We start from the raw sequence: 23,268 nt of genomic DNA, 5'->3' as shown, positions 1-23,268 counted from the left end.
CCCTCATCGTCCTCCTCCGCTCTTGCATCTCTTGTAGCACTCCGCCTGACCCGCTGTGATTAATAATTGAGGCGGCTGGTATCTTAGCTCAGTGTCCGCACTGCTCTCAGATTCATTTCCTCCCCCCTCTCATCTGCTCTTCCTGAGACTGGGAGTGAGTGAGGGCGACGGGCAGTGTGGGTCGGACCGCTGCGTCTGGCGTAGCCGGCAGCTTCACAGCCAGACACCATCAGATTTGAAGATGGAGCGGGACCGGGCGACGTTGCATAGAAAACGCTCATTTAGCACAAAATGTGCTGACATTTGAGAGTATGTGCAATACATAAACCGGAACCATGATGAGAAATGAAATCAGGTTAATGAAGCAGAGTCAAAGATGTGTGTGTGTGTGTGTGTGTGTGTGTGTGTGTGTTTCAAAAAACCTATAGCAAACTTTGACAGCAGGAGCTGCGTGGCATTGACTGCATGTCAGATTGCATGATAAAGTCAGAAGGCCTGATAAACTGCAGACGATGGCAATCTGCTTATGTCGTCCTGCTCTGCATTCTGTTATGCAGACGATACAAATATCTACAGCCAAAGCAAGCTCTGCTCAACCATTTTTGTAAGCAGCACTCTCGCACGTCATCACAAAAATCCACAGAAGGTTCTTGGGAGGGTTGATGTGGTGCTCTGCCCGTGATCTGGGTCGACACTGTGAAGTGAGAAAAAAAGCCATTCTTCAGTAGAGATGTTAAAACTAAGGTCATTCAGAGGTCATAAAAAGGGGTAGGAAATTCTCGGGTACCCATGCCTGTCGCGCGAGGGTCTTACCTCATAATAATTTCCCTCTTTGAACTGGTGATATCTCAGCTAATCACTGTCCATAACCACTTAGTCTCAGGGTCACGGATGCCGGAGCCCATCCTGGGACACTTGGCACTAAAATAACGAGGTATAGTGTGTGAGGGTGGTGCTCGGTAATGGCATTACCTACACCTATTTTTTGAGCCTGTGACAGAGCATTTGGTTTAAAAAAAATATATATATATATATATATATATATATATATATATTTTAATCCATGTAGTGTGCAAAAAAAGGCTGTTGCTGCAGTTTCTGTGCACATTTGTAACGTGTACAAAACACTTTTCTATTTCAATGTAGAAGCTCTTTCTGTTGTAGCAACATACCAAGCAGGAACCCAAAAAGAGTTAATTCCCCCAGATACCCTCAGGGAATTTATTCTTAGCACCTCTGCCCCGGGCCTGCCTGGGGGGGGCACAGGCCCAGATTAGAAGAATGCCTCGTGACAGTGTTCTGCTGCTCCAGTGAATGCGATTTGCCTGGACAACTGGCGTCACTTCCACTCCAAGTCCTGAGATGTGATTTTTTGAAAAACTCCGGCAGCAGATGCAGTGGTCCGGCTGGAATGAGATGCTCCTCCTCCTGCTGCTGTTTTTCTTTTTTCTTTTTCTTAGCATGAGGAACAGGGGTCTTTGGAGGTAATCTTTCTGCCTGACATACTTCAAAGTAAGAAGAACATTTCAAAGTGGTTTTATGTACCTTTTTTTTCCACACTGCTCCCAAAATCCACGCTGCTTTTATCCCACCACTGAGTCGAGTTTTCTAAGGAATCAGGGTCAGCGTCTCTCTGCCATCTTATCTGGCCTCCAAATGAATCCAGGCGAAGGCTGCGCCTTCATCTAAATACAAATGGACCAGCTTCTAGCAGAGTATTGGAAGGAGAAGAAGGAGAATTCCTTCTTTCAATCACCAAGACCTGTTCCTCTGACGCATTTAATCCTTCAGATGTACGACCCTCTGTCCCTCTCTGACGCTATCGCCTCCCTTCCACGCTCCATTCCATTCAGTCATCTAAAAAAAAAAAAAATCAACCCCGTAATCCAGTGAGGACGGGTTTCAGCCAGTGTCCCAATAAAAAAAAAAAACCTTCTAAGACTTCCATGAGGCAAAATTCACCATCAGGAACCTGTAGACAACAGCAAATCTCAGCATGGAGGAGCAGTGGGGGCTTATTTCCCCTCCATCTCTGCACATTTGTCAAAACACGTCCATTTTGCTCTCCCTCCCACAGTTGTTTCCATATGTTTTCTTTGGAAGTGGCTTGCGGGATTTTCTCAACCCCCACCCCACATGCTGATAGGCGACTCGCTGCGGTTTTACACGCTGAGCCATGTTAGAATCTGTCAGGGCTGATGATGAACCCCATTCATCAGACAGTGAGCTCTAATCATACAAAATATCCAGCCAGCACACCTTCTAACTGGCCTCCGAAGCGCCGGGGCCCAGAGATGAGCATCACACCCCCCTTTACAACACCTCAGCTAATGGAATCCATGTTTCTATACCTCCTTACACCCCATGAGTGGACTCACCACAACAAGCATGCCAGCACAAGAGCATGATGGGACTTGTAGCTGTGTAAACGTATGATGCCATTACGATGGCTCCTCTCGTCTGAGGCCGGAGTGACTCGCGGTCGCCCCCGTGTGGTGCAATTTTTCAGACACTCCTGCTTTGCCACATGAATGTAGATCAGTTTAGTGTCGGAGTTACTTTAAAAAACAGAAGCACATACTGCTGCATCTCAACAAAATTAAATCAGTTCTACATATAAATGTGTAAAAATGAAATCCTGAATATTTCAGAATATTACCTATGATCTTCCGAAAATGGGACGAACAAAACGGAAAAGCACAAGTTCTGAAAAGTATCTTCCTTTATACAGTCAATTTAAATGATAATGGAAAAAATGTCAAAATATTGTATTTTCTAGATGCACAAGTCCATGGAACTGCTGTACAAGGCACTTTATAAAGAAAGTGACTGTTTTTGTTTTTTTGAGCAGGACTGTGGAGACTCCCCAGCCATCAGCTTGTCTGACCTGAGGACGTTGAGTGACAGCGACCTGGCACCTGAACTCACCAATGCGCTGAGGAGGTGAGGCGGTCACTGCGGATTCAGCAACATCTGAGTTGCTGCTCAAGCAAGTCCTCTGCACACAGGCCTCTTTTCGGTTGCTCTCCTGACCATGATGTGCTTTCATGCCATGATGTGGTCAGTTCTGTTCTTTTTCTGTGCATCCAGTGTTAATAATGTTGTGTGTTTTTCTTGTATTGTGTGTGTGTTCAGAGAGAAGAAATTAAAGGGTCGTGTTCAGGAGCTGGTAGCAGCACTGGAAAGACTGACCAAGAGCAGTGAGGTCCGGCACCAACAGTCTGCTGAGTTTGTCAATGACCTTAAACGGGCAAACAGGTACCCACTATACCCTCTACAGCGGTCACACCCGTCAGAACTACGTTCAGGAGTGTCCTGGGCCCCGTGCACAGATACAAACCTCCACGAATATATTTTAGACAGGATAAGAAACAGCGCTAAGCCATAAAATGTTGAGAACCATTTCCTGCTGACATTTTTTTTTTATCCCTGTTTGGGTTTGAGTTTTGTTTCTAGCACATGTGGCCTGCTTGACACTGGTGACATCATTAGAGTTTAAAAATAACTGTTAGCAGCTGTACTGTATGTCAGGAGATGAAAGACAGACTCTGCCGTGATGCAATAAGACAGCCCCCTAGTGATCCAATACGGTCACAGAAAACAGGAAACCCCCCGCTTCGCATTACTCGGCCCATGGGGTAGCGAGGGGAAGCATTTTCTGCTGACCGCTGTTATTTATCTGTGACGCGCTGAACACGCTGCTGTTCTCCGCTGTGCTGTGTGAGTGTGTATGACTGCCCAAGGGCTCCCTTCCAGTGGAGCGTAAACCAGGCTGAGAAACTACCCCACCCCTCAGCCAGATCTCAGCTGGCTTGGTCCCACAGTGAACCACTGTGACAAATGCAGCAAATTTATCCCTGTTTAACTGCTCTTTTTGTTTTTTATTCCTCTGTTCTGGATCTGAGCACCCCTGACAGCCAGTTTGTGGCAGAACCCGCCAGAGTGTGACATCCTTTCAGGGTTGGCACTGTAATCTTAAATTAGAGATTTAAATTTTAAATTTATCCTGGCTCTGGTCAATTCGGGACGGGCCGGTCTATGGGACCTGCCCTTTTGGTATGAGTCGCTGCTTGTAAATTTGTTTCCGTGTTTGGTAAGTGTTTCACATGCTGTACAATTTTAATGAAATGTTAATTTGTCGGCCACCGTCGCGAGATGATGCATCAAAGTAAGAAGGACATTTGAGGTGCTGAAAATGGTTGCTGAGGAGGGGAAATTTAAAACTTGCTCATTTTGCTGCACTTTTCCTTTCCCTCCTCGTCTAGAGCTTGTAGTGTGCAAAACATTTTTAAAAAGCAGCACTTGTCAGATATTGTCGTGCTGGGTCGGGCCTATTTTTTTTAGGCCTGATTACAGCTGTAATCTAAATCTCATTCAGATGTGCTGTTACAATACAAGTGCGGAGTTGGTGCTGTTGATGTTGAAATGTCAGTATTAACAAGACAAGAGATTTTTTTTATTACATAATGTGACCTCTTCAGTCACTTTATTTATTTACATTTTTCATGTATTTTTTTTATTTAATTTTTCATTAACTTCAAGCAAATATTAGACTGCAGAGGTAAAGGAATGATTATCAATGAGACATTTGACATTATTGTAATATTTTAAGGGGATTGATCATATATCAGAAATGTGTAGGCTTCAATAGGGTGGAAGTGTTAAAGTAAAAAATAATTGTACTCTATACACCTGTTTATTAGTATAATAATAGTGTAATATAATTTTCCATACCTACATCCTGACTCAGTATCCATTATCTCTCCACAGTAACCTGGTTGCAGCGTATGAGAAGGCCAAGAAGAAGCACCAGAACAAGCTGAAGAAGCTGGAGTCTCAGATGATGGCCATGGTGGAACGGCACGAGACGCAAGTCCGCATGCTGAAGCAGCGCATCGCCCTGCTGGAGGAGGAGACGTCGCGGCCTCACACCAACGAGACGTCCCTCTGAGGAGAGGACCCCGCTTTCTCCTTTCCAGCCGACCTGTGTTTAATCAGAGGAAGCAGCAGCGTTGAGGAAGGTCTTCATTTCGGACTGCTTGACTTCAGAGCACTGTACCAATTATCGACATTATCCCATGTACCGTCTCCTGCTTAACACAGTGTTTTACCTTTAATATGAGAACCCCCGTCACGGATTACCTGTTTGACTGAAAATTATTCAAAGACTAACAGTCTTTGGGAGGTTTCCTGGATGGTTTTCAGAATATTTCGTAAAAGTCTGCTCATACTTCCAAGCTCTTAGGCGATCGTCTGTAGGCAGTAATATCAGACACACAGTCTGCAGTACCTCACCACAATCGAATCGAATTGGTAGAAAGACTTTTTTTTTATTCCATTCACACACGCTGCATTCTCTTTTCTAGGAAGGTGTACCTTAAAGTTTCCAAAAAAGTGTTACCCCCCCCACAGTGATGCTCTTAATGCTGCTATTTAACCACTATACGGTTACATGGTTAATTATTAAATACCATATGCAATACCAGATACCAGATTTACACTGCAGTTGTCAAGTGACTGGGTGATTCTCACAGCCTATAATCAGCGCCGTCTTGGTATTCCGTGCTCAGTCGTGGCAGCTCACTTGGACTCCCAGTAAGCATAATCCTTGTTCCTCTGGCCTCGTCTGGCCCCGACTTATTAAAAAGCGAAAACTCACCCGCTTCTTTGCGCCCAACCGCAATTCGGTTTATGGTTTTTTGCCACATTCACTCTTACTCTGTTCTGCTTCCATTTCATGACAGCACATGACAGTCCTTAGATATGGCATTACTAAATTGTTAATAAAAACCGAATGAAAACATTAAAGTATGGGAATAGAGTTAAATCTGTGATTGTATATTAACAGGATAAGAGAACCAGTTTGCGTTTCAAATGCACAGAAATTAATAACACACAAGGTTTTGATTTATAGCGATACTGCATACTGAGCCGAATCAATAAAAACTCTTCCAGCAAGTGAATAGGGGAGATCACAGTCCAACCATCACTTTAATGTTTGTTGTTCACAAAATATTTCTGCGATCTGGTGACCCACCATCTCAGCGGTGTTCTTAATTAACTGTCCGGCAGTTCCACGGTCCCTCTGATTTGCTCCTCATGCACACAAATCAGGTTCATCCCAAGGTGACAGGCAAACAGACACCTATGCTGCACTTTCACCCACAGCTGGACAATATACCACCTCACCAACATTGCCTTAGTTTTTCCTTTATTTTCTTCAGTCTCACCAACCGCTGCTGTGCAGGGCTCAAGTCTACCGCACGCCATGTTCAGATTCATGTTCAGATGGCAAAGACCCAGTTCCAGATGATGCATTTGTACTTCTGGAGAATAGTAGAAGCCGTTATTTTTGTACATGCTTGAATGGGCGCAGGTATCCTTTCATAACTGACAACCCAAACTGAACATTCTGGACAAGTCCATTTTTCACATGAGGGTTCATTTAAAAAATATTTATATATATTTTACTGTGGCAGCAAAGTGTACTTTCTGCATCCACCGGCCATCTTTATACACTTTCACAAAGTTGTAAGAGAGTAAACAACACACGTGCACTTCACTCTGTGTTGAAGCTGCTTCATGATGTTGAGCAGCCTGTTTAGGGTCTGTGTAATAAGGTTTGAAAGATTGTGAAACGGGGGAAATTACCGGTGCACTGTGTTCACCCTGCGTGTAAAGATGCGCCATCCAGAGGGACTGCATCAAGTGCCATCTGCACTACTCAGAATACTACAGTAAATGCAAATGTGGGAGGAGCCCAGAATAACTGGTCTGATTGGGAATTTCAGTATTGGGAATTTGCACAGGTCTCTCAGATCTTTTCAAAATCTTTTCAATCACTTTTATTTTAATACAAAATGTATTTGTTTATATATAATAAAGAAATAAAACAGTTTTAAGTAATTATACTTTTCTACCCTCATGTGGGATTGTGTGTGTGTGTGTGGGTGTGTGGGATTGTGGGGCTAAATAATCGACCCTGAAAAAACTTCAACTAACCCTTCACCTCATGTGAAGGATAACTGGTGCGTCGTTTCCTCTTATTGGCCAGCAGGTGGCACTGTACAATGTACAGGCAATCTACCAGGCATGCAGGAATTACTAATCTTCACACTCTTCACTCAGCAGCAATATGACCTAATTTAATTATATGTAAATATGTGTATAAATCAAACAATTGAGCCTAATGAAAAAAAAATTTAAGACTGTAGAGGACGGTGTAGCTACTGAAGCTAGTAGACCCCAGTAGTCTTTGTTCTTTACAAGTACAAAAATCTTGATTTCACCGTGCACTTTCACATTAGGGAACGGATTAAACACTATTTGGTTTAAAAAATTTAAATCAAACAATACTTACTGCAGACAACATCATGATTTTAAAGATTATGTGGACATTGATATGGAGAAAACTAATAAGCGAGTGAGTAAACATGTGGGGTGAGGAAATAAGGGACAATACAGTAGACCCTCTTTCTGCCTAAATTTATTTAGCAAGTATTACAATTAAGTATATTTGGAAATCTGTTATTGCCAAGACAGAACAAAATTTAAATGTACAGTGGGTTTCAGTGAGACATGAAGGAACATGATGTCAGATAAAAGGTTGCAGTTGCAAGTTATCAATACCTGATGGAAAGCTACATCTATGAAACTCCAAAGTGTTCAAAATTAAATAAATAAATACGATACACACACACACACACGAATAAATAAGAGAATGACTTATAATAGTAACCTAAAATTGTGAAATATATGTAACACATTATATCATTATTGTGAAATACACTGCTCAAAAAATAAAAGGAACACTTAAACAACATAACTCCAAGTCAATCACACTGTGAAATCAAACTGTCTTAGGAAGCAGCCCTGATTGACAATCAATTTCACATGCTGTTGTGTGAATGGAATAGACAACAGGTGGAAATTACAGGCAATTAGCAAGACGTCCCCAATAAAGGCGTGGTTCTGCATGTGGTGACCACAGACCACTTCTCAGTTCCTATGCTTTCTGGCTGATGTTTCGGTCACTTGCTGGTGGTGCTTTCACTCTAGTGGTAGCACGAGATGGAATCTACAACCCACACAAGTGGGTCAGTTAGTGCAGCTCATCCTGATGAAACATCAATGTGAGCTGTGAGCTGTCTGTCAGTGCCTAGAGCATGGAGGCTCTGCCAGGAGACAGGTCAGTACATCAGGAAACATGGAGGAGGCGTAAGAGGGCAACAACCCAGCAGCAGAACCGCTACCTCTTACTTTGTGCAAGGAGGAACGGGACGAACACTGCCAGAGACCTGCAAAATGACCTCCAGCAGGCCACAAAGGTGCATGTGTCTGCTCAAATGTCAGAAACCGACTCCATGATTGTGATATGAGGCCCCAACATCCACAGGTGGGGGTTGTGCTTACAGCCCAACACCATGCAGCATGTTTGGCAATTACCCAAGATTTGGCACCCTGTGCTTATCTGTAAATGTATTTTTCATCCATGCAGGTTTGTCAATTTTTGCTCACAGATTTGAATTTGCATTCCAATGTGAGTCAGTTTAGTCTTTTTTTTTTTTTTTTTTTTTTTTTTAAATTAAACACAAACGTGCCTCCATAGTGATGGAAATGTGCAGGTTGAAAAAATAAGGCCTCCATTTCAGCATCGATTTTCAGATCTCCCTCAGGATAATTGCTGCAGCCATGACCTTCACAAACATGCAACTTTATTTCATGGCTTACTGCATAGAATGCTTTTGCAGCAGAAAACCTAAATCAACACTTCATTTGCTATTGCTTATGCCTGGTTGCTCCATAGCTCAATCACACAACTAGTTCCACCCTCTCTCTCTCTCTCTCTTCATTGACAGACTTTTTCTCCTGAAAAGTTGCATTATGAAATAAATCAGCCATTGGGGAAAAACACCATTTTGAAATAAAAGGCTGACTGGAAAACAGAGGCCGTTTTTGTAATGACCATGTAAATAAGGACCATGAAATAATATTTCACAGTAATAAAAACATTTATAAAGCAGAATGGAGTATATTTCACAATAATGAGCTGTATATCATAATGTGTTTATTTCAATTTTATATTTCTATTATATATCATTCACTTAGGTTTTTTTTTTTATGATGTCATACTTATTTACTTCTGAACACTTCGAAGCTCCATATACATCATGTGATGACATGCTAAAATACGTATGCCCAGAGAAAGGCGCGGGCCTTGAGTTCTACACTTCTAATACTAGATGCATGCAAAAATAAATGTCAAAAAAAAAAAAAAAAATGAGTCCATGAGAGTTCATCCACATGCGCATACTGGATGCAAAAAGTCAATTTCTGCCACCCAAAGGTGTGACGAGAAATCAGTTCTCAAACCTGCAAAAATAGCACTGGACAGACAAGTAAATAGTTCCACCCGATTTAGTGTCTAATGTGCTTAAACCCAATAATTTGGACGGAAGATGCAAAACATATAAAAAAAACACACAAACAAATGGCTGGAGGGGAGTACAGTTAAAAGTGTGCAATACAATGCGAAAGAAAAGAAAAAGCAAATATAAAAGAAGCACACCACTTTGGGTATCTCATATACTTGAATCAAACAATAATGGCACAAGCAAAAAATGACAATAAAAAGAAAAGCATGAACACACAGCTGACAACTAGGTTGCTGGAAAGCCGCTATTGTCATCAAAAGGTGAGTATGTTTCTTTCACAGTGGTTTAAGCGTTTTTTGTGTGGGGGGATTCGCTTGTGGAGTGTGTAAGTGTTCAGAAATCCAACTGGTGTTGCAGGTCTTCAGCAACGGACAGGAAGTCTGCCCTGCAGTTGTGTGCGTCTGAAATGTGGTGACTGTTCAGTGTCTCAGTCCTAATGTACTGAAGGTTTAAAAAGCCATTTAATTCTCAAAGTTAACAAAAAAAGAAATAGTGCCCCTCCCAATCATGGAGTAGTGGTCTTTCGTAGGTCACTGGTAAAAGTGGGACAGAATAAAACAAAAGGCGGTCGACAGTTTGTGAGAGTTCAACGACCAGTAAAACCAGAAAAGCACAACTCCAAGCAGAGAGATGAAGACCACATAAAAGTCCAACATGGCCAGCTGATCTTCGGCCTCCTCATTTCTTCGCCTGCTTTGTGACCATGTTTCTGGGTGGGGTTACAGGGCGGCTGGAGTTCGGCTTTTTCTTTTCGGCCGGTTTCAGTATCTGCGAAACACAAGAGTTACACATTAACCATCATAACTCACACACCCGCAGTACAGAGATGCGCCGCTCCTTTAACTGCTCCGCGACATCATCCGATATATCCGTAAAACTTTTTCCTGCTCACGATTAGACCATTTTGAAAACTCACTCACCACCATTGCACAGAACTCATTCAGCTTGTGTATATATGTGTAGCCCTGCGGCAAAAGTCTGGATCTCCAGTCATGTGTGCCAGAGGCGGCTTTCATGTCTCAGTGTATCTTGAGCTGAGCTTTGCTCCCCTTGTCGTGAGTCAAGGCCACTCGCTCTCACCTGAAAGGAGCACATGAGCGTCTCGTCCACGCTCATCATTGCGCCGGCGTTGTCGAACTCGCCGCAGTAGTTGGGTGCAGAGAACAAGGTCACAAGCTGCCTCTTGGCGAAGAACTCGTATCCGTCCTCCACGACCTGCAGAAGAGGAAGCAGGTGGGAGTGAGGAAGCTGTTCTTCAGAGTCAGGAAGTCTAATGTATGTTCTCTCTTCACAGCCTGTACATTTTCAACAGCAACGAAAAAGGACTTTTCTGACCGACAACAAAACTGCATAAATCAGTGAACGCAGAGACTGGATTACGTAATCTGGGGTTAGTGCCAATCTGCACAGATAACAGACACACAAATAAAGATTAACCAGCAGTCAGATTGCATGGTTATAGATGATCAGTGTGAGATCCCAGTTACACTCACAGTTTCTGCAGGTTTACGAAAGCCAAATTCAAGACCACTTTCATCAAATTCCATTCATTTCTCCAAGGGCCAGAGTTTTTCTCTGTGAATCAGTGAATCATAGGTACTATGGACCAGACGTTTGCTGATCTTTCATTTACCTCGCAATCTCAACCAGATTAAAATTATATAAAATTGATTTCCCAACATGGCAGGAACGGTTAACAAGCCAAAGTGAGACTGAGCAGCCAGTCAAGAGAATGACGTATGTTGTCACTTCATTTACTCATAAAATCACATTTTGCGTTCACTTAATCGCACAATCTTGACATCGTGATTGTGTGGCATGTTGCTTTGCTGCGGTTGTGAACATGGAAGTGCGCAGGGCGCCATGACCACGTATTACTGACAAAATGAAGTCTTGTTTCATTTGATTTAGAAAAAAAAATACTTTTCCCTCCTCACTATTCCTGATTCAATAATATCAGATAATATTTCAATATAAGGAGAAGATTTCCACCGGCAAGTGCAGAATTTAGCTGTCTAGCTCCAAAAGCGGTTCCACTAATTCTGATCTCATTCACAAAAATACAAAAGTCATATTAGAAAAATCGCTAAAATATTTAGGGGGTGTGTTGGGTGTGCAGTATTTTTAAGACCTTTAACTTCGAATTTAAGAAATACTAGTCATTTTTAAATGATACTTAAGGTCTTAATTTTTGAAAATCCAATTTTTAAAGGAATCGCAGAAACCCTGTACACTGTGGGAGGAAATAAAAACTGGGGAAGACGTGTGTGTGTGTGTGTGTGTGTGTGTGTGTGTGTGTAACACCTTCACAGGGTGTGGCACAATCACAGGCATTTAACAGTTCATTTGGCTTGTGTATCACAATTCCCACAAGGAAAATGTTCAGCTTCCCAACCAGGATCAAAGTTCAGAGTGATAGAGCAGTAAATGCATTTTACACATTCAGATCAAAGTCCAATAGCTGAAGATTCATTTAATCACCTCATCCCAGATCTAAAAGCCAAATTAATTTTAAAAAATTGCACCGGGAGATAAATATCTAAATCTGATCACCTATGACAATGTCAGCCAAAAAAAGCATTATAAGAAATATAATTCTTTTTATAGCTCCTTTCTCAAATATCTGAACCGGTAGGTTGCCCCATGACAGACAGCACAAAAGAAGGCTCCACCAGAAGACCAGTTCCAGTGCTCCTAAGGAGACAAGACTGGTAAATAAATGCGGAGGAGCTTAGTAATGAAATGTGACGTGGGAACATGTACATCATGGGCCGCAAGAGCAAATTGGAGCAATGCGTGACATTGTCTTAATGTGCAAGGTCTTGGATGGACACTGAGGAGTGAACCACACAGTCATCAAGAGTAAGAGATTGTGAACATATGGTTGCCAGGTTACTGGTGGGAATTCAAAATACTTTTGCCTGCATGTTAAGTGGGAGGTTTTTAAGTGAGGTGTGTGTGAGTGAAAGTGATTCACATGTGACAGCACAGCACAGCACCCAGTGAAATGTGGTCTCTGCTTTCAACCCATCGCCTGAAGGGAACAGTGGGCAGCCATGACAGGCACCCGGGGAGCAGTGTGTGGTTACGGTGCTTTGCTCGGTGGCACCTTGGCATTTCGGGATTTCAACTGGCAACCTTCTGATTACAAGACTGTTTCCTTACCCACTAGGCCATCATTTTGTGTGTGTTTTTGTGTGTGTTTGTTTGTGTGTGTGTGTGTGTGTGTGTGTGTGTATACACATGCATGCTTTCCTCACCTGATGAGCTCTGCAGATCAGATCGAGATCATGTTTGTGCAAAAACTTGGCCACCACTTCTGCTCCAAATGTAAAGGAGACCCCGCGGTCATTCTCCCCCCAGCCAAGGACATCTTTGTCAGGGTCAGACCACAGCAGGTCGCAGAGCAGGCCCTGATCGGGCACATCCGTGGGCCGCATGATGCGTCTGATCTGTTCCATGGACTGCAGGTCGGGGGACAGGCCTGAGGGAGAATTTTGGAACAGACATGTTACGTCTGAAGCCAGACAGGGGAGTTTTTCAATTTTTAAAACATTAGGGGGGAAAATAAATAAATAAATAAAATTATTACAAATGAAGCCCTGGCACTGGAACCATCCTGAAGTATGATCTCCAAACAGAGGTAAAGATGGAAGTGAGTGGGTTAACTAAAGCCTCAGCAGCTGTCCACATTATTCTGTTTACACAGACTGCCTGCAGCTGCTCTTTCATGTACATTTACAGAAGAGTGGATCAGGCACCATATTTACTGACTGTTCAGTCAGACGGGCATGTTGCAGCAGTTGCAGTTGGCACGGCTCTACAACACATTCTGTTCCCTGAGATATTTCACAAGTTATTACCACATACTAGTCTATTAAGAAATTCTCGAAGTATGACTTACAAGTCAAAAATAAAACAGGAACTGGGAAAACAGAAGAATTACATAAAAAAAAAAAAAAAAAAAAAAAAAAACAGATGTCTTGTGGGACACAAATATACTGTATAATTCACAAACATGCATCTCAATTCACGTTTCCTACAGGCTAAGCAAGCCTCCACATTTAGGCAAGAGACATTATGATGACTAAAATTCTTATTAGGGCTGTACAATATGGCATAAAATTCTAATTATGATATAAATTTAACCAAAGACTGTATATATTGCGGTATATAGTTTGATAAGTACATTTAAATTGAACTGTTTTTGAAAGGGTAAGGTGTCCATAACAAAGGGATTGCAGCAGAAAGTTGTATAATATAAGTTTTACAGATACATCAACATAAAACCAATATCTGGCCAATTCTACTGAAAGTGGACTTTGTTACGCCCAAAAGGCCAGTGAAATACCAAGTAAATACCAATGATTAAATATTTTTAATGTCAACTCTACAGAAAGTTTAATACAGAAAATGTGTTTAAAACACTATGCATGTTCACATTTTAATCATGCAGACCCTCCATGATTCCAAGATTTCATTTAGTGATTTTTAAAATCATGACTTTTCTTCACAGGGCACCAAACAGGCTAGGAGTAGTATGCTGCAAGTAAGCGTGGTTTTGCTCAGGTGATGTGACTCATTTTCATGAGAGGTGGATATTTCTGCGGTAGGCCGGTATAATAAAAATCTCTCCTTTTAACCAAATTTAGATTGCATAGCGTTTATATCACGCAGCCCTAATTCTGATGTTTAATTTAACAGATCTTTGCTCAAATAACATTAAATACCATGATGCAGTGACTTAACTAGTGTAACCACAATCTTAATTTTTTCATCTGATGAGTCAAGCAAGTAATTTGTAATGAATCATTTAATAAATCATACTTTTAGACATTACCATAGTCCTTTTTTTTTATGAATACACATTATATTTGTGCTTACAAAAAAAATGCCCTAGAAAATACTTAATGCTTTACATAATGTGAATGAGCAAAACTAATTCATTATTCAAATGAGTAAGCCTAATATGCTGCTAAGTGGAAACATAGATCAGACCATGTGGCAGATAAATCAGACCAGTTGGCAAATTTGTAAACTCACCTCCATGACAACAGAAGATCTTCTCATCCACAATGGCTGCGATGGGCAGGCAGTTGAAGCAGTCTGTGAACGTCTTCCACAGTTTGATGTTATAGCGCCTCTTGCCTGATAAAGCACAAAAGTCATGTGAACCATGTGGGCACATACACGTTCTCTGATCATTTCCACAGATGCTGTGTGATTCATTACTATTAGCTTGAGAGCGCTGCAGAAATATAAAGCTGGAACTAGGGGCAGTAAAGTCCTACTGCTGAAATGCACATCCGGCCACTGAAGTTAGTACAGCAACTGGTGCAAAGTGATGGTGCCACGTTCTAAAAATACTTGTCCAACTTTGACTTTGTGATTTATGTAAAATGGCATGTAAGCACACACTTCACTTCATCTGCACTCAATAATTCATCCACGAGACCAACGCGAGTCGAGCTCTCACCACACTCCTCCTCCTCCCGCCTGACGCTCATGCACAGCAGAAGGTCTGCACTCTGGACACATGCTGCACCTTCCAAGCTAAATATCAAATGACGGGCACTGGCTCCCGCAGCCAAAAGAATCATGGGGTATGTTGTGGACTGAGCCTCATTTCCATCTGTCTAATAAGCTGCGCATCAGAACTCTCTTTATGATTCACTTCAATAACGATCCAACTGCATGTGTGGGCTGTGGCCATTTGTTCGTGCAACACTCACACTCATCATAGAAGCCATAGATGCGGTTGATTGAGGCGCACTCATGGTTGCCACGCAGCAGAAAGAAGTTCTCCGGGTATTTTATCTTGTAGGCCAGGAGCAGGCAGATGGTCTCCAGCGACTGCTTCCCTCTGTCCACATAGTCACCCAGGAAGAGGTAGTTGCTCTCAGGCGGGTAGCCTCCGTACTCGAAGAGCCGGAGCAGGTCGTAATACTGCCCGTGGATGTCTCCTACAGAGAGAGGAGTACCACAGATGTCAACACACAATAAAGATTGATGTCTACCAATGTCACTAAAACAGACATATATACAAGCACGTGCGCACACACACACTACAGAAATGAATATGTAAATCCACTTATATAAAAAAAAATCCCATGAACAAATAAAAGAAATGTACACTGCTCAAAAAAATAATAATCCTAGACATGAATGAATGAAATATTCTTACTAAGTATTTTGTTATTTACATATATTAAATGTAAACTACATTAAAGTTGTATGAGCCTGTAGTGCAATGTAATGTCCATAAAACACGTCAAAATGAGACTCGGTAGTGTGTGTGGCCCCCACATGCCTGTATGACCTCCCTGGATATCCCTCAGCGTGGTCACCACCTGCAGAACCACGCCTTCATTAAAGATGCGAGTGGCACCTCAGTGGCACCTTGGCAGCTCTGAATTCAATCTGGCAACTGGCTTCCTTACCTGCTAGGCCACCACTGCCCCGTTAATCTGGTTGATATCAGAAATACTTCCTGATGGTTCTCTTACTTTTAAGCTGTTCTAGCAAGCTTGGTGCTGCAGAATCAGGTTTAAAGCGTGCATCTCATGTAAACATTGGGTCCTCCAGGGAGGCAAGGGAAGGCTCTGCCAGCTGCTATAACCGCTGATTCTGACTAATTAAGGCCTCGCTATCAATGCATCACAATGAATCCCATAGATTTTCTACATTGTCACTTGATGCTTTCAAAATGCTTTTCAAAAGAGTTATGGTCTCGTACACCTGCGTGAACTCTTTGATTAGCAGAAAACTGTCGGTGTTGTCCACGCTCACCTTGAACAACCTGGTAGTAGCCTAGTGGGTAACACACTCGCCTATGATCCAGAAGACCCAGGTTCAAAATCCCATTTACTGTCCCTGTAACTACTGATTGTAAGTCGCTCTGCATAAGGGCATCTGATAAATGCTGTAAATGTAAATGATATGCTGGTAGTACTCCTTGAAATGCATACGGCACTATGCTGTGGGCAGAGTTAGTAGTCTGCCCCTGTCCAGCAGCAGATCAACACTCCTGCAAGCAGAGGGACTGAGCAGAATGGTCCAAGCTCCTGTGGTCCCTTTATTATTTCATTTTGTATTACATAAAAGCAGTAATGTTTGCTATGCGTAATGTTCCTGTCTCGTGTACGGGCAGTTACCGACATTTGAATGGGCGTGGCGGAACTGAGGTGCTGTAAGCATAATAAATAGAGAGCGTGATGAAAACCTCAGCAGCAGTGTGAGATTCTCTTTCTTCATGGTGGACCTCGTTTCTCTACATGCTTTTCCTCCACTACACACAGACCCAAAACAGGCTTTCGGACCAAACAGGCCGGAGCTCAGCCTGGTTTTCGAACACTAAGTACGATTATACTGTCGTGTTGTGGATGTCTGGACACTGTTAAGATCTGCTTTTCCTCCATTCCCGCTTTGTGTGTGTATTTCAAAGTGGCAGAAACAACACGCTTTGATTCAACTGGCTGCATGAAAATACGTCACGGGGCGCACCATGGGACTCCTACCTGGATCAGGCAGCCACAGTCACTACCTGCACAACTTTAACAATTTTTTATTCTGCTGCCAGAAAATCACTTAGACTTTGAATTTCAACCCCCTTCATATCCCTCTTCACATTGTGATTACTGTGTGAGTCTAAAGGAAACATGTTATTTCATACATGGACATGGTTAAATTCAAAGTCTTTGTTACAATCAAATAACTTTTGAATACTTTTACTTATCCAGCACCATTCTCAATTACACCAAATTATTCCTCTTGGACTCCCTTGATGAAAAAGTGCAATCTGCGAACAATATATGCTGAAAAACATGACATACCCACCATTAGCTAAGAATGTTGAGTATGTGTGGAATCGTTTTTTTCCAGCATTGCTAAATTACTCACCGCAAATCTTCAGAGGAGCCTCCAACTCCAGCAAGATGGGCTGGCTGAGGAAGATCTCACGAGACTTCAGACAAAGGCCACGGATCTCGTTCTCCTGGAGCTGCACGTTCTTGCCCGGCTTTGACCCCCTCACTGTCAGCACAATGAAAGAAGAGCTAGAGTCAGCCAGCAATACAGACATGCCTATAACCTTACCAAGTTCAAACTACATAACCTGTAAAGCTGATAAGTGCATCAGTGGCTTTTTTCAAAGCCTAATTCATCAGGGAGAATGGGGCTTTATGCTGTGAAGTTCACCACACTGCCTCAGGAACTCACAACACTGACTTAGAACTTCACACTACTACTAAGCGCTCTTGCAGGTGATTTATGGTGTTGTGTGGGTGTTTTATTACACACACAAACACACCCTTTCCAGTACAGATGCTTTCCTTCAGACACTTACTGCTGCTCTTCTGCAGTAGCATGCATTTCCCTTTTCAGCAGAGTAAGCAGTCATTTCTATGAAGCCTGGTTCTGGTGCAACTTGGGCGGGGCACAAGATCCTGTGCATTCTAATAACAGATTTTTCACAGCTCAAAAATACCACTAACCAACTACAGACTTTAATAGGCGAACCGGGAAATAACCAAAATCTCTTCATGTAGAACCAGCAAAGGGCTGCAGAGCAGCCACTTTGCCCAATTGACAGAAGAGGAAAGTAGGTTAACGTCTCTCAACCCCCTTCTCCCATCTCACCAAACCCCAGCATGAAAAGGAACGTCCTACTTAATTAACAAGAAGTGAAGCTGGCCCATGATGTGCTGGCGACACACACACGTAGAGAAAACAAGTGGACAAGCTGTGTGCTATATACAACATTGACATTAATATTACAACAATATGTTCTGTTCTTTTTTTGTGTGTGTGTAAGGGGGGGTCATACAGAGGGATTGCAATATAGTCAGTCATTCTTAGCAAGTCAGCTGAGACACTCTGCTCTATTTTTACTTCATTGGTAGTGCTGGTTAGCAGCCACAAAAGGAAAGATACTACTTTTACTGATACGGCTACCATGCTTGGATACATGATGGGTCTGCTGTTGCGGCTGCAGATTTCTTTTTGTCCAGCATTACATAACATTTTACAGGGCACTTTATGATAAACCAAATGGATTTAATGGCTTAAAATACAAACCCCAAATAAACAAATAAATGTTATGTAAAAGAATTCACTCAGATTTAGGTTCAGCCTTAAGTAAGTTTTATGCTACAATATTTGTAATTTAACGTAAGCTTGGTTGGCGAACTAAAAGAACAAGCTATGTTCAATCCCTGCACCTTGTATCCAGTTTAGTGCTGGCAGTGGTGGTGGAACAGTCTCCACACTGGTGGATTATGTTATCAAGCAAATTACTTTTCTGGATTAGTGCAGAGCGCTATCATTACAAGAATGAAAAGGGAGAAATAAACGACCCATTAAAACCCAATGATATGGACTGCTTACCTAATCAGATTACGTGGAGCAAAAACCATCACAGACTAAAGCAGAAAGACTGAGAAAAGCCTAAAAGCCTACAGGAAACTAGTGATGACAACATTAGAAAGTATATGGAAATATGCACTAATAATAATATTTATATATTTTCAGAGATTTTCATGTCAGGACTTTATTGTAAAAATCATACAAAATCTAAAATTATTCAGACTGTAATGACTTTGTTGTGTTTACTCAGTTAAATTGTAGTCTAGCACACGGCTAATTCTTCATTTCTTCCAACACCAGTGCTTGGTCCACGCCTATGGGACTGTGCCCTGGATGAGTTAAACAGCAACTGAGAAGCTCTACTTGACGTCAAGGACACGCTGATCTCTAATGAGAACAGGGGCAATAAAGCAGAATTTATCAGCGCAGAAACAAGAAACCAGAAGACACATCAACGCAGCAAACAGAAGTCACCTTCTACTGCTAACATGCTAAATATTATCTTTACCCAATCTCAATAGATATTAGTAAACCGGCATAGGTGTACCATAATTAATGCATCGTCCTTTCATTCATCATTATAATCATTATCGTGCCGTGGCAAAGGTAATTACGTCACACTGGTACTCACTATGAGGGAAAGCTCCAGACATTTCGAACCACACCATCCCAAAAAATGCTATAAAGTGTGCACATGCCAGGCATATGAATGAGTAGAATATGACCAGCTGATATACAACACCTCATGTCTTGAAGAATTGCGAGATATGCTCTGACACAATTGCTATGACATGCCCTGTATAACAGGATGTTCACTTCCTGTCTTAAAGAACATAACCGTTTGTAACCATGGTCATTTTAGTACTTGATACAAGACAAATGTCAATACTCCTAGTCTTAAATTGAGATACATTATTGATAATAATGGAATCTACAATTGATCAGCAATTAAGTTGAACACTTCAAAATAAATGGGGACATTTTTTGCCAAACAAATTCCAGAGATCCCTGGCTCACAATTGTGAAACACTGCAGCACAGCATACAGTGAAATGCTTAAAGAGCAGTGGGAAGCCATGACAGGCGCCCAGGTAGGAGTGTGGGGGGGATGGTGCTTTGCTCAGTGGGATTTGAACTAGAAAATGTCTGATTATGGGTCCGTTACCCAACCCCTAACCTTTGCATCGTGATGAAGACTTGGGCTCGGGATTCAAACCGGCAACCTTCTGATTACGGGGCCACTTCCTTAACCGCTAGACCACCACTGCCCCAAAGATGGCAAAGCTAACCAGACTAGTTGACAATTATATAATTCCTGTCAAAAACTTCATTAAAACCTCAAAAAACGGGCGAACACTGTAGAATGTAGAGGAGGCCACCACTATACCAATCTGAACACCCTGCAGAAAACAAGACAATGACTATCTGGAGAACTGAGGACAGCACAAGAATTTGAAAACTGTCAATCATACTGAAAGGTCTGAGGGTGACATTCCTCTTGCAGACTTTCTTCAATCTATGCTGCAGAAATGGGCCACATAGCCGGATCCACCTTTTGAACACAGCAAAATCTGCTATAGACTTCTTGAAAATGGTTAAATGGCTGGCATGTTTATTTTGTATAAGCTACAGTGGAGAACGTTTCATATGTACTGAGTCATTACTGAACCCTGTGGTTAGATTAGGGTTTAGTTTACAGGTCGGGTAATCCTGGGTATCTAGGTTGTAACTGTGATAAATCTGTTTTTTTTTTTTATGTTTTAAAGACCAGTTGGCCTTTTTTGGGTTTTGTTTAGCCGGCTGTTTTGGAGCAGGGTGTGGGTGGGATTTGTCTACTTTACATATCACATTCATCAAGGCACATTAGTGTGTACTCTTGATCTTAGGTCTGAAATGCAGTTCTGAAATGTGAAGTGATTGTCATTGTGAAGCCCTGCAGCACAGCACATGGGGTACACAACGAAATGTGTCCTCTGCTGCTTTTAACCAGTCATCCTTAGTGAGCAGTGGGCAGCTCAGTGGCACCTCTGCGGCAAACTTTTGATTATGGGGCTGCTTTCTTTCTTCCTGAATGGCCCTACAAACAATACAACAAGGCTACCCACAGTCCATGCACTGGTTATGCAATGAAAATGTGATTGACAGCCCACTTTACTCAGCAAGCAAACAAATCAATTGTACTTTGACACGTGCCAAAATAAATGCAAATCCCTTTCACTAAACACAGCACCTGACCATCTACAGGCCACCTCCAACCAGACAGGGGGAAAGAGGGCTGGATAATCCAAACTGTAAGCCCTTATCACGTGACTGGACGAGAAGACACACAGGTCTGGCAGGGATGATCATCCAAGAGTGCGCATATCAGAACTCCAATGTCTAGGCTTATATAATTGAGCAGACTGCCTGGGAACAGCATGTATTAAACTCCAGAGCAGAAGATAAGGTGAGTAAGTGCGCAGGTCATCATGATGACAGCAAGATGACAGACTGAGGACTACCATAAAAGGTCGTTAAAAATGTAAATCATGCTGCGAAGATGAGCAACTATGGCTTCATATATAAACTTGCATATAACACTTTTCTGCTCATTACCATTACCTACCATCAGTGTCCTCTGCTTTTAACCATCATCCTTGGTGAGCAGTGGGCAGCCAGAACAGGCGGCCGGGGAGCAGTGTGTGGGGACGGTGCTTTAACTATCCACCTCCGAAACCATAATTACAGCAGGCCGCATCATTAACACAAATGGAGCTCATATCTCCTTGAGGATTTTGCACAAAAATGTGAGGGCAACTTGATTACAATTAAACTCACAATGCAAAAACCTTTTTTTAATGCTGCTCACCAACACCACCAGCTCGCAAATCGTTGATAAAACCATGCTGAGACGCGGTGACCAGTGACCAGAAACAAGTTTCAAGAGAAGAATGGTAGATAAAATAACTTGACCGTTCATGAAGCAGAATTGACTTAACCTAACAATATAATAAAAATGTCCTGTTAGTATTAAAAAGAAGTCCTTTTTAATGAAGGATGCCTTTTTTAATATTTACTGAATGTAAGCAAAAACTAAAGATATGCATAAAGCCTTTATGATTTGAAATGATTTGTAAATACTGGAATATCTCATTAAACTAAAATGAGATTATATAAATATATCGGCCAGGATGGTAACCGTCTCATTACAACTGAGACTGTGGCTGTTTTTCAACGCTGGAAACAGTAGTGATCGCCACCGTCCGCTCGTTACCTGCGACAAAGTCGAGCTGAAGCGGGTCAGGCAGAAAATAAAAGTGGGTCGCCTCAGCCCGCAGTGCATTATCAGGCGATATAAGCCTTGGTGTCAGCAAAGCGCCAACGCACAGAGAGAGGGGGGGGGAAAAAACACCACCAGACAAACGTGTAAAAATAAATATAACGAGACGGGAATGGCGTTTGTTTGGGGCTTTAATGCAACAATCCGCGGCGCGGAAGGTGAATAACCGCCCTGCTGCGGGATCTGTCGCAATGGCCGTCGTTAGCATTAGCTAGCAAGAGATACGGGGTATCTAGGGCACTTATTTCCTCCTGGGGACAACAATAACTTGATCAATAACAAGTGATGGGAGGGCAACGATGTGCATCGGAAAACTAGAATATTAACATTTTACCAATCGGCCGCCATCTAGTTTTATTCAGTTGGTTAAACAAAACAAAAAAAGATACTGAACGAGCATTAGCAAAGTAGCGATTTGCATGGACGGCAGGTTAGCTGCTAGGAGCAAACGTGGATTTGTAAAAAAAAAAAAAAAAAAAAAAAATGACAACCTTTCATTTGAAGTAACTATTCTGTGTAAGACACGTTTAACATTTTTAAATAGACGTGTAAAAATTATTAAACGGTACACGTCACTAACCAAAATGTAAAGCCCGTAACCCAACGCGAATACACATGAACCAAATATGTCGGTAAGGGGCTCAAGCAACGAATACATAATTCACACTTGAAGTCGGTGTTGAATGTTATACTCGTTCTACTTACCTTCCAGGAGACGCTGGATGATGCTGTCTATATTGAGCTTGTCGATGTCGGCCATACCTCGGCAATCTTATGTTAGCCACCAAGCAAACTAAAACTAATATGATAATAAGACTCCTAAAAAGTCGCGCGACGCCGCCTTACAGAAAATAAAATATGAAAACAAAATAAAAAAAAAAAACTCTGCGCTTTACTCTGTTCTATTCCGTGGGTTTTACGCAGACCTTCTCCGCCGCTTACGAGGCCAACTAGCCAGCTGGCAGCCTGCTCGCTGAAGCCGGCAGGCGGAGGGATTCACCGATGGGTGGGGAACACATCCAAACCGAACCACGCCTCAGCGCAATATAGTTCAAAGAAATAGCGCTTGAGCTATTTCGATTGTTGAAGCTTCAATTTCTTTTTATAACTAATATATTTTTATACAAAGAGAGCAGACATGTTACAACGTCTA

At 42.1% G+C, this 23,268-nt stretch overlaps 2 protein-coding genes across 4 annotated transcripts in view; one reads left to right on the top strand and one right to left on the bottom strand.

Moving 5' to 3' along the window:
* Positions 1-6,911, top strand: part of mcc (MCC regulator of WNT signaling pathway) — a 73,943-nt gene extending 67,032 nt beyond the window's left edge. For both annotated transcript variants that reach the window (XM_028972670.1, XM_028972671.1), the window contains 3 exons: positions 2,852-2,943; positions 3,136-3,258; positions 4,771-6,911. In XM_028972670.1, coding sequence (XP_028828503.1) covers positions 2,852-2,943; positions 3,136-3,258; positions 4,771-4,951 — 396 coding nt within the window. In that variant the 3' untranslated portion in view covers positions 4,952-6,911. The remainder of the gene's footprint in view (positions 1-2,851; positions 2,944-3,135; positions 3,259-4,770) is intronic.
* Positions 6,912-8,555: 1,644 nt separating this feature from the next.
* On the bottom strand, positions 8,556-23,105 carry ppp1cc (protein phosphatase 1, catalytic subunit, gamma isozyme). 2 transcript variants are annotated; one of them, XM_028972829.1, is made up of 7 exons: positions 22,821-23,105; positions 17,334-17,465; positions 15,167-15,397; positions 14,478-14,582; positions 12,695-12,918; positions 10,515-10,649; positions 8,556-10,202 (listed from the first exon to the last, which is right to left on the bottom strand). In XM_028972829.1, exons 1-7 carry the CDS (start codon positions 22,873-22,875, stop codon positions 10,113-10,115), a joined length of 972 nt encoding a protein of 323 aa, XP_028828662.1. In that variant the 5' UTR covers positions 22,876-23,105; the 3' UTR covers positions 8,556-10,112. The 2 variants fall into 2 exon arrangements, with proteins under 2 accessions (XP_028828662.1, XP_028828663.1); XM_028972830.1 differs by lacking the exon at positions 22,821-23,105 and adding an exon at positions 19,429-19,562.
* Between the last annotated feature and the right edge of the window lie 163 nt (positions 23,106-23,268).

The sequence above is a fragment of the Denticeps clupeoides genome, chromosome 3, assembly GCF_900700375.1.
Source record: "Denticeps clupeoides chromosome 3, fDenClu1.1, whole genome shotgun sequence".
In the NCBI taxonomy this organism is placed as follows: domain Eukaryota; kingdom Metazoa; phylum Chordata; class Actinopteri; order Clupeiformes; family Denticipitidae; genus Denticeps; species Denticeps clupeoides.
The sequence above is the reverse complement of the archived record's forward strand: the minus strand, read 5'-3'. Positions and strand labels throughout refer to the sequence as shown.

What these genes read in the sequence shown, in the direction of transcription:
- ppp1cc (XM_028972829.1), bottom strand. Translation starts at nt 22,875, where the DNA reads ATGGCCGACATCGACAAGCTCAATATAGACAGCATCATCCAGCGTCTC. An exon ending in GATCTTCTGTTGTCATGGAG is followed by an intron (nt 12,919 to 14,477) that starts GTGAGTTTACAA and finishes ATTCTCCCTCAG; the next exon opens with GCCTGTCCCCCGACCTGCAG. An exon ending in TGATCTGCAGAGCTCATCAG is followed by an intron (nt 10,650 to 12,694) that starts GTGAGGAAAGCA and finishes CCTCTTCTGCAG; the next exon opens with GTCGTGGAGGACGGATACGA.